Raw genomic sequence first — 10537 nt, forward strand, 5'->3', positions numbered from 1 at the left:
GCGCAGCAGAACCCGGCAGACCCGCAGGCGGAGTGCAACGTGCTTTGCTACGGGCCGGACGTGTACCGCATTCACGCGCTCGCGCACAACACGCATGACCGCGACGGGCTGCTATTGCTGCAGCGGCAGGCACTGCGCCGGCACGGAGACCGGCTAGCGCGAGATGAGAACGAAGATGAGGAGTTCGAGGCGTCGATGGAGAACAAGGTGTCGCTGCCGACGCGCATGTCGTTTCTGACCACGGTGGAGGCTGGACTCCGCAAGTCGTCGGCGTCGCTGCGGGAGGCCGACAGAAAGAGGCGGGCGGAGGAGAAGCGTGCAGCAAAAGGGAAGGGAACTGAGGGAAGTGCGCCGGTGGGCAGCGCCGGTGTGAAGAACAGGGACGACAGCGAGGAGGACGCCGTCGCGAGGGGTTCTGCCGGCGCCGGTGAAAACGGCATCGACAGCCGACGTGGTGGAGAGGAGCGCGTGATTTTAAGAGCGGCTCGTGAGGCATTAGAGAAGCCGCGCGAACTTGGAGTGGATGTGACGGGTCGTGATGACGCTGCAGGCCTCGAGAGGAGCAACAACAACATCAAGGGCCGTATTCCATGGGAACGCATGCTCGAGTTTCTTATGAGTCATGACGGCGTCGACAGTGACGGCAACGGCGAGGCGATTCGCTCGTACCTTCGCCGCATCTCGTGGATTGAGCAACAGAAGAAACTCCAGCCTGTGCACAGCGGTGCCGTGGAGGCGCTGCAGCACGGTGTGCAGTCCTGGTTGAGCATGCCCGAGGCGATGCGGGTGCAGAGAGAGATGCAGCGCATGCGTGCCCAGCGGAAACGGTTTCGCCGCCCACAGAAAGAGAAGAGTAGTGGTTGAAGTAAGAATATATATATATATATATATATATATNTATATATATATATCGAAAGAGAGAGTGGGGTGTGGGTGAGAAAACATCAAACGGATAACGGATAGCAGGCTGGAGGAGTATGTGTTTTGGGTTATTGTGCCGTTTGTGTGCGTGTTTAAAATCATACTCTTTTTTTTTCTGCGTGTATGCTTGTGCACTTTTCACAGGCCTCGGTGGGATTCCTCCGCTTGCGATAGGCCGCGTTACTTGTTTTCTCTGCAGGTGTAGTAGCGAGGGTAGTGAGCGGAAACATGTTCGGCTACAGTGGTAGTAGATTGCCCGATGATAGAGATATGTATTACAACTGTGCAAGCGGGGACAACGAATTTTCTTTTTTGGAGAATCGGCCGAGGCGTATCCACGACGAATTGCAACACTCTAGCACTAGAACACAGTGGATACGTAAGAGGGCAACATCGCTGGTCGTCGCAGCATGTGGGGCCAGTGGTTACGCACAGCTATCACGGGGCCATTCGCTGAGCAGTCTTCCCATACGCGATAAAAGGGCTTTCCAGACTGAAGGATCTAGCCTCAGCAGCGAAGTTAGTAGCAGCAACTGCAGTAGTGCACAGAGCAGAAATTGTCGTTTCGGTGTAGAACAGCAGGGTCAGCATCGGAAAGATGAAGAAGCAAGACGGGCTCTATCGCATGAAAGAAGGAACAACACCGTCACGTCGCTTTCGGCATCACAAGTATTTTCAGAGAAGTTGGGCACTTCTTCTGCTTCTTCTAAAGAAACTGCATTGCCAGTGGAAAGGGAAGATGTGGCGAGCCTCCGGGCGCCTGATGTAAACCGTGAATTTCCCCTTGATAAGCCTACAAATTCGGTGACGATGCCACTGGAAGCGAATGACTTCCCGGCAACAGAGGAGGGTGGCATTAGCACTCGGCGCATTGCGTCTCTCTCTACACTCTCTGAGTTGACCTGTATGGGTTACACGGCATTCGAAATACCCTGCTTCCCTCATTCGGATGTGACACAGTCGCTGGACTCCGTGCCGGGTGCGTCATTGGAGCATGGGAAGCGGATTCGAATGGTGGCAGGGGACAACTCTCCGATGCGGTGGAACAATAATAACAGGGAAATAGGGCCACTCTTTATGCAACTTCCACCGCTCTCAGATCTTAATGGTCATGATGCTGGTGGTAATGGTAATGGTAATGGAGTTAAAGAAAATAGAGTAAACCCCCATTTACGGAGCACGCGCCGTCTCGTTGGGATGTTTATTCTCTTCGCCCTCGTGCTACCGTTCATCCTACAGGAAGCGTTTGTAATGACGAACCACTATGCCTTATCCAGCCCCAAACTTTGCTCCTCAATGTCGTGTCTTTGCACTGTGAAGGAGAGATTCGCCTTTATTTTCACCTACGGTTTGCACGTTTATATTCCTTTTTCCTTGTTCACACCTATGCTCTTCTTCCTCGCGTACGACGCGGTGGAAAGGCACGCGCAGAGTACGCAGCTTCAGCTTCGCATGGCTCGATACGCCGTGTCGGACGAAGTCATCGACCCCACATGCGGTGGTGTGTCCCTCTCTGTGTGTGTATCGCCTCAGTTGGGCGAGGTGGGTACAGTGCAACAAGGAGAAAGTGTTGAACCACGTCTTTTGCAGTGGGACTTGCCACCGTGCAGTAGATTATTCTTCCGCAAACGCATATTCTGGGTTGTTGTCGTGTCGCGTTTTGTATTTCTTGCCCTAATTGATACGCAACTTCCTCATTTGGAGAAGGTCCCTGAAGCGTGTTGGGGCCTGTTGCGTGGGGTAGCCCTAGGCACACCACTCATCGCTTACTCTATGTACAAGGCCCGCGTATTCCTCACGGCACCATACATTCTTCTAGACGCCCTTCCATTTTTGTTTAGGCTCGTGCTTGGGAAATATCGCACCGATTCGCATTTGTGGGATATGGTGGGGCCGACTCTGATTATTCTGTTTGAGCGAAGCTTCTGGTACCTCTCGGCATACGCCATGCCAGCAAGCACACCGGTTGGAATTAAGACGGCGGTAAGTAGTTCTTTTGCCGCGATGTATTTCTTGATGATTCTTGTCCTTGCACTGTTTGTGGACAGTGAACGACATTTTTATGTTGTGATCGTCATAGCAATCGAGGTCTTGGTGTGTGAGCTTCTTTTTAGCACCGTTCTAGTGCGGGTCATCGCGTGGCGAGCGTACGCGCTTTTGATGCACAGCCTGTTTCGGCGAAAGATTCAGTTGACACCGTTGCGGGCTTCAGGTTCAACAAATATCTCTACGCAAGTACGATGGGTGGCCGTGCCACCTGCTGTCTGCGCCATTTTGCCCCTGTTTCAGTACGCGCAATGGCATCGAGCAGTGCCGCGCAGCGATTGTCGCGGCAGGCTGAAGGATGGAATCCTCCTGTGCCCTACGGCATTCCTTCTCATTATTGGAGTCATCATCACGGCATGTGTCATTACGATCGTGATTCGGTGGAAGAACCAGAGACTCCGTCCGCCACTCATTCTCCAGGATTGCGGTATGTTGTTTCTTTGGGGTTGGTACGTCTTCTGTTCGGTGCCGTTGATCCTTTCGGCGGTGCTGTGAAATGGAACAAACGAGGTAGTCCGGCAATGGCACACTGTTGGTTGTGCGTTTTGTGTAGGCCTACGTATATACATATATATATATATATGTGTGTGTGTGTGGTCTTCTTTTCCTTTTGATTGTTACGAACCGCGTGACTAATGAATATATTGTTTTCCCTCCATTCCATAATTCCAATCAGTGCCTCCCTTGTGCCTCTTCTTCTTGGCTTCTCCTTTGGTGGCACAATGTACAGGTGAAGAGGAGGGGCGGCCGCCGGCTTTGACAGCCTTTAGCCTTTCCTGCTGGGGCTCGTGGTGCCCGTCACCGCTTCCGCTTTGGTTTTGGCTCTCTTGCACGGGAGCGGGAAGAGGGGTGGGCACGGTGCAAAGTGTTGTTGCTGTTGTTGTTTCATAATGACAGCGATAATGTGCATAATGAGGAGGAGGGCACTGTTTCGGTGCGGGGAATCGCCAGAGCATCCATCCACGTAGAGGCACGAATCCTGTTAAGTGTGATAAAGGCATACAGCTCCTTGCAGTGCGGGCATGAGGCGTGGCCCACACGACCCAGCCACGGCTCCTCTCTCTTGCCGTCGCGTGTCTGGAATTAATATGCACCCCTCTCGTTCCGTGTGCTGAGTCTCGCTGGTACCTTGTGGCGCCTGTCGAAGAAGGCGTGTTACCCCCATTGCGGTGGTGCGCAAAGTCGCAGAAGGAGAAACAGCGGGTGGGCTCTCAGACCGTGCGGTCGATGAGCGGGGAAGTGCCCCCTCGTTGACGNCGCAAAGTCGCAGAAGGAGAAACAGCGGGTGGGCTCTCAGACCGTGCGGTCGATGAGCGGGGAAGTGCCCCCTCGTTGAGGGTTATTCTTTCTTGTGCCCATCTTGGGCACATGTGCGGGACCGAAGTCTGTGCTGGCGCTCAGTTGAGGTACAGCGGAGAGAGTCTGTGGCTCGAATGAGATGCATGGAGGAACGGGAGTAAAAGTCACACAACAGCGTCCATTTGCAATGCCGGTGCCCACGGCAGTTGTGGGAATGCATTCACGCTGCTAGCATTGTTGGTGCTTTTCTTTGGCCTTATTTGGTGGTATCCTTTTTTGTTCCTTATGTTTTTTGGGGGGCTTACATACTTTTTTTTTTCGTTGTGCTCGTCCCCGATCATCATAAAATGTGGAAACAGATGGAGTAAGGCACGCATGCGCGAAAACGCCGTCTGCTTGCTGCTTCTTGTGGTTGTCAATGCCCTTGCGTGCGTCTGAATACTAGCACCCCCGTATGACGGCCTCGAAAGCTCCCCTCCCGCAGTGCCGACACGAGAGAAGCGTCTTGTGACATCGTTCGACGCACTTCGAGATGTTTCGGTGGTTTCTGGCGGCCTCGGAACATACCTGTGCGATTACATGACGAACGCCACACAGGTTCATGGCGGCTGCATCTAGTCCTGCATGAGGTACGAGCCGCAAGGGGAACGGGAGTTCAATTGCCGAATAACTTCTCGGGTGTCATCAAGGCATCTCAAGTTTGCGGACGTGACGATTCATCACATTGGGTCTCCTCCAAAGCGAAGCCTTAACGGGCGACCGTATCTCAGGGTCTTTTACACCGGAGAAAGCAACCAAACCAATCAGTTGACAAATAATGAAGCTAATCAACGTTTGTTTGGCATAATTGTCTCCTTTCACCTCCATCGGCAGTACCACTTCACGTGGACCCATCGTCAGCAGCCGCATTTCATGAGTATCCTTCACGGTAACCGAAATAATGAAGATGCCACCAGCGGTGCCACGTGGTCAGCGTGGAAACAACGCCAGTCAGCAGTTGCGGCGTTTGGGTCTAGTTGCAGAGCAAACCGTCAAAAGGTATTCAGTCGCCTGTCGAAGAACTACTCTGTTCACAACTATGGTGCATGTGGCGATAGTCACCCGCTCCCCTCTGAATGTGCAGCTGTTGTGGGTCGTTATCCTCAGAAGTTGTGCGTCTTCCGCAAGTACAAGTACGCCGTGGCGTTCGAGAACACGAAAGAAGTCGACTATGTGACAGAGAAGGTGTACCATGCCCTCTTGAGTGGCACTGTCCCACTATACTGGGGCATTCCGAACATCGACGATTTTGTTCCGATGGGCCGTAGTAGCTTTGTGGATGTGGAACCATTTATCCCAGGCATGTTGGGTGACTTGTCGACGGTGAGTGAGACGAGCGGTGAGGAAGAAGAGGAGGAGGAGGGATTCCGGCGTCTTGGACAATATCTGAAGCAGCTGGAGTTTGACGAAGTGGCAGTACGGCATCTATTTGCTTGGCGCAGTGTCACACATGCGGAGGAATGGGGTGAGCGGTTCCTTAACAACATGTACCACACGGACCCTGTCTGCGCAATCTGTGCCGAAACCCGCAAGAAACGTGGTATTGTACTGAGGCACAAGTAGTTCAATTAATTGTCATCCGTCTTCCTCCAACAATTGATGCATTCCCTTCTGTGGCCCACAGTCACTTGGGAAATATGTCTGCGTTGCCGTGCATTATTGAATGTTTTCTTTCTTGGTGAGTAGAGGAGTTGGTGTTACTGGAAATACAAGTATCAGTGTGAGTCGCTATGGGATAACGGTGGCATACACATTGCCAAACATCTCGGGAAGGCTGAATGAGAGGTTACATTAGTGTGTGTATATTTTTTTGGGGGGGTTTCGTGATTGATAATTTCCTCATGCACTATCATCTTCGGTGTTCCCGTCCACTCCGCCTTGTTTCTGACGGCTCTCAGCAATACCAAAGGCACATCTATTTTGCAGCGCTAAGAGTTTTTCAAAGAACTATACATGATGTGGCGCAGTTTAAGTCTGTTTCTACTCGGACTTCTGCTGTCAACAGCCGATATTGTGGCAGCGGAGTTCGACGGCTCGAATAATCCCAACCAACATATTGCCCCCAACACCAAACCCGTGGACCAGAGTGAAGAAGCTGTCGTATATGGCGCGGCGGCGGCGGACGCGGAGTTCGGCGGTGGTGGTACGGAAGAAAAGAAAGACAATTTGCGCGACGCCGTTGAACCGTCCGGCACTCCCCGCCTCGTAGGACACAATGGCGCCAAACCGGTACCTGGTGAGGCAACGGACGTCGAGGAGGGGAATAGCGAAGACACTCCAGAGCCAGAGGCAAGCAATGGAGGCACCGCGGAGCCAGAGGCGAACGACAAAAACACTCCAGAGCCAGAGGCAGGCAATGGAGGCACCGCGGAGCCAGAGGCGAGCGACAAAAACACCCCAGAGCCAGAGGCAAGCAATGGAGGCACCACGGAGCCAGAGGCGAACGACAAAAACACTCCAGAGCCAGAGGCAAGCAATGGAGGCACCGCGGAGCCAGAGGCGAGCGACAAAAACACCCCAGAGCCAGAGGCAAGCAATGGAGGCACCACGGAGCCNAATGGAGGCACCGCGGAGCCAGAGGCGAGCGACAAAAACACCCCAGAGCCAGAGGCAAGCAATGGAGGCACCACGGAGCCAGAGGCTACCAACGAAAATACTCCCGATCCGGATGAGAAAGATGGAGACACTCCCAAGCCTGATGGAAAGGAGACAAATACCCCTGTCCCAGAGACAAGCACGGTGACTTCTGCTGAGAACAAACCTTTGATTGAAGAGAGTGGTTACTTAACTATTGTAAGCGTGGTGTTGCTTGCCCTGTGCGTGATGATTGGTTTCATTTTTTACTTTGGTGCTCGTGCATTCCGGAACAAGTGGTTGTTCGGCCGTGGCTGGTCTCGTGTCTGGCCACCCGACGCCGGCCAATACGGCAAGGGCGGATCGACGGAGATGGGGCAGGTGGCTGCGGTGGGCACGGCGCCGCTGGTGAAACGGTCAACGCCCTCATCGTCTANCGGATCGACGGAGATGGGGCAGGTGGCTGCGGTGGGCACGGCGCCGCTGGTGAAACGGTCAACGCCCTCATCGTCTACGAATGTGGATGGCGCATCGTTGCTGCGGCGGCGGTCGGAGGGGTGGAGCTGGTCTGATGATGAATGACCTCCACTCGAAAGGCCCGTCGTCTTTCCGCGGGCATTCGGTGCTCCTTAGTAAGTTCCATGTTATTTTTTTATTTTGCATTTGGCGCGATATGTTCATCTTGTAGCTATTATTTGTTCTTCTACCGTCAAGTCCCACGCTGTTAAGTGGCAGCTTCTAGTGAAATGAATGAAGCGCTAGAAGCGAAGAGGAATGCGCTTGACGAAAAAAAAGAAGGTGATATTTCCTTTGGTATAACAGAAGAAGAGTGTCATTGTGACGACATCAATGTCGTGTAGAATGCGAGGCGCCAGGAAGGATTTTTTTTGTTATCTCCCACCCGCGTGTGCCATGAACTGTCTGTCCTTCTATTCTGCCTGGTTTCATTTGTTTGGATTTGTCTCCCTTGTTTCCGGTAATGTTTTTCTTCCGCCGCAGGGCACATCGAAGCAAGATGGATCCTCATTAATGTGTCTGTATGCGTGTCTGTTAGCCATGCATTGGAGAGCAGCTGCATCACTACGCACGCAGCAAATAGTCAGGCAGCGTGGCAAAATCCCCCTTCCGCAGAAAACGTGTGTGAGTTGTGCGCACTGATTGTGGCCAACACACGGTGTCTGGAGCTGGTTGAACTCATACCTGCACGCGCACGTGGATCAGAGACATCGACTGTGGCTTATCGCCCACCGTTGTGTCGGCACTCTGGCGTGCGGCGCAACTCAGCGGTACGAATACAAGCGTTTGTTTGGAAAAACGCTTGGTATGTTTATTTCTACAGTTCCACTTGTCGGACTTCACGAGTGTACAAACTGGCGTGGGAAGTGTGCAGCCGCAATTTTATGGTTGGTACTCCATTTGTTGGCTCTACCCTCTGCGGCCAACGTGGTGGGACAACAACTACGATGGGCACCGATCACTGGTAACGATTCCTCGGTGTAGTGATGGGGAAAGGAAATGGGCGGGTGTCTGTGCGAGAACGTGTGGTAACTGGAGTGATCTGACTCGGTCAGGAAGCCACCGATAAGAGCACGCTCAGCAGATGCCTACTGGTTGTACTCACGTATGCGCACCATCCTAATAGGCTGGAGCATGTTTGTGAAAAGCGCAGTGGAAACGGTCCTGCAGTATTCCAGAACGCCAAATTACGGCATACTAGTCTTCCCTTGTAGCCGATCACCCAGAGCTCATTCATAGGGAAATTGACGAAGAGAGGTGAGCTGCATTGGCGTATCATCCAAGTGGCAGGTGTTTCACGGTGTGTCTCGTTGCACTCCTGAGAAAGAATGCCACAACACCAGTACAGATGCACATAAACACAGAAGGCCTTCATCTGGGCATACATTCATACCCAAATACGCTTGCTGACGTTTTATTATTTACTGTTGTTGAGGCGACAACATTTTACCTTTTGCGCCCCGTGTGTGAGTATTCGTGGGATTAGCACTGGGTATGTTTTTTTCTTCCTGATTATTCCTGTTTTCTGCAATGCTGTTTTGTTTTCACATCTTCTGTTGTTACATTCTGATGTGTTCTTTGTCTCTGGCCCCAATGTGCACAGCTGCAAGCTCCAGTTACTTCAGCGATTTCGATGTCCACGACTCTCCGCCCCATGCTTTTTGTGTTTACTCTCCTGCTATGCTCTGTGCCCTTGTGCGTGGCAGCGGTGCCGCAGGAGAAGCCACCGGAGGAATACGGCAGAAGTGCGGCGCCCCACAGCGGTGGTGTGACGTCCAGCAGACATGCGGTGCTGTCTGCCGCGGTGTATATCAGCCCCGCCAGGAGTGGTGCAATGAAGGCCGTTGTGACGTCAGTGAGCCCTCAGGAAGACAAGGCTGCAGCGAGTGAAGCTGTCCAACGCACACTGGCCGCAAAGAAAGATGCGGAGAGCTTCAAAATAAAAGCTGATGCATCGATGAAGACAGCGCAGAAAGCTGTGGATGACGCAAAGGCAGCCAATGTGGCAGTGGATGTTGCTTATAAAGCACTGGACGACCTGAATAAAACGGTGGATAGTGTTGTGGTGAAGAAAAGTGCCAAAGTGGGAACCGATGCGCTGCAGATGAAAGCTAAAGCTGCCGCAGAGAAGGCCAATGATGCACGGTTAAAGACTGAAGTGGCATTTCAATCCTGTGGTGAAACAGAGAGGGGAACTTTAACCACAGAAAGCAGAGTGATCTCAGCAGTGGACTCACTACGGTTTGCACTTCAGGAAGTTCAGGGTATGGTAAAAATGTTTCCAGACGCAAAGGAAGACATTGCGGCAGCAGAGAAGATTGCTGCGTCGGCTATTCATAGGGCGATAGAGGCTCAAGAAAGAGCTACTGTAGCGCATCGCAGCACCAATAAAGCAATGGCTGCCGCTTACGCAGCTTTCCATACCGCTCACTCAGCAAATGTGCATGCCTCCTTTGCAGCGCAGATTGACTTCACCCAGCACTATATAAGTCCGCGTGATCAAAAGAATATTCAGACTGCACTGCAGGATGCCACAAATACAGTAAAAAGCGCAGGCGATGCACTCGCCAAGGCTACACTGGTATTTAATGAAGCCAAGGTGGTATCGGAGAAGGCTGATGAGGTATACCGGGACGCTACATCTCTACTTGAGCTCGCTCAAGTTGCAGCGGGAATTTTGCCACGGAAAAAGCCCGAAACCAAGGAACAGGACAAACTCGCTTCTGCCCCGTTGGTGGAAGGTGAGCTGGGTTTGGCAGCGCACCCGACGGAACGGAGCAATCAGCAAACCGTTTCTTCCAGTGTTGGCGCACGTAGTGATGATACACTTCAACGGCGTACGGGGAATGATCATGCTGATGTTTCTACTCTCACAAGCACAAAGGGGGAAGGGCCGAAAGGGGAAGCTGGGAATGACATAGCTCCCCCTTCTAAGCAACCGGGAATTAACAAAGCAACAGATACGGCGAACTCTGAAGGTGCTGGTGGTGCGTCTACGAATAAGGTCACTATTGCCGAAACTGCCAATACTCCGCATTCCCCAGAGTCCGACGCTAAGGGCGACCAGGATTCAGCACCCAGTGATGAGGCGAACTCCAAACCCGTCACGAAGCCCTCTTCTCAGGCTGATGCTGCCGTTGCT

At 52.6% G+C, this 10537-nt stretch overlaps 4 protein-coding genes across 4 annotated transcripts; all 4 read left to right on the forward strand.

Moving 5' to 3' along the window:
* Positions 1–195: 195 nt before the first annotated feature.
* Positions 196–864, forward strand: DQ04_03461030 (hypothetical protein; the record flags this gene model as incomplete). Its single annotated transcript, XM_009312840.1, has 1 exon — positions 196–864. The coding sequence occupies one exon, from the start codon at positions 196–198 to the stop codon at positions 862–864; it is 669 nt and encodes a 222-aa protein (XP_009311115.1).
* A 285-nt stretch (positions 865–1149) lies between these two features.
* On the forward strand, positions 1150–3462 carry DQ04_03461040 (hypothetical protein; the record flags this gene model as incomplete). The annotated part of the gene is made up of 1 exon (XM_009312841.1): positions 1150–3462. The coding sequence occupies one exon, from the start codon at positions 1150–1152 to the stop codon at positions 3460–3462; it is 2313 nt and encodes a 770-aa protein (XP_009311116.1).
* Positions 3463–4890: 1428 nt separating this feature from the next.
* On the forward strand, positions 4891–5868 carry DQ04_03461050 (Alpha-(1,3)-fucosyltransferase, family GT10; the record flags this gene model as incomplete). Its single annotated transcript, XM_009312842.1, has 1 exon — positions 4891–5868. The coding sequence occupies one exon, from the start codon at positions 4891–4893 to the stop codon at positions 5866–5868; it is 978 nt and encodes a 325-aa protein (XP_009311117.1).
* A 390-nt stretch (positions 5869–6258) lies between these two features.
* On the forward strand, positions 6259–7461 carry DQ04_03461060 (putative serine-aspartate repeat-containing protein SdrF; the record flags this gene model as incomplete). Its single annotated transcript, XM_009312843.1, has 1 exon — positions 6259–7461. One exon carries the CDS (start codon positions 6259–6261, stop codon positions 7459–7461), a length of 1203 nt encoding a protein of 400 aa, XP_009311118.1.
* Positions 7462–10537: the final 3076 nt, after the last annotated feature.

The sequence above is a fragment of the Trypanosoma grayi genome (genome assembly GCF_000691245.1).
Source record: "Trypanosoma grayi strain ANR4 Tgr_346_V1, whole genome shotgun sequence".
Classification (NCBI taxonomy): Eukaryota; Euglenozoa; class Kinetoplastea; order Trypanosomatida; family Trypanosomatidae; genus Trypanosoma; species Trypanosoma grayi.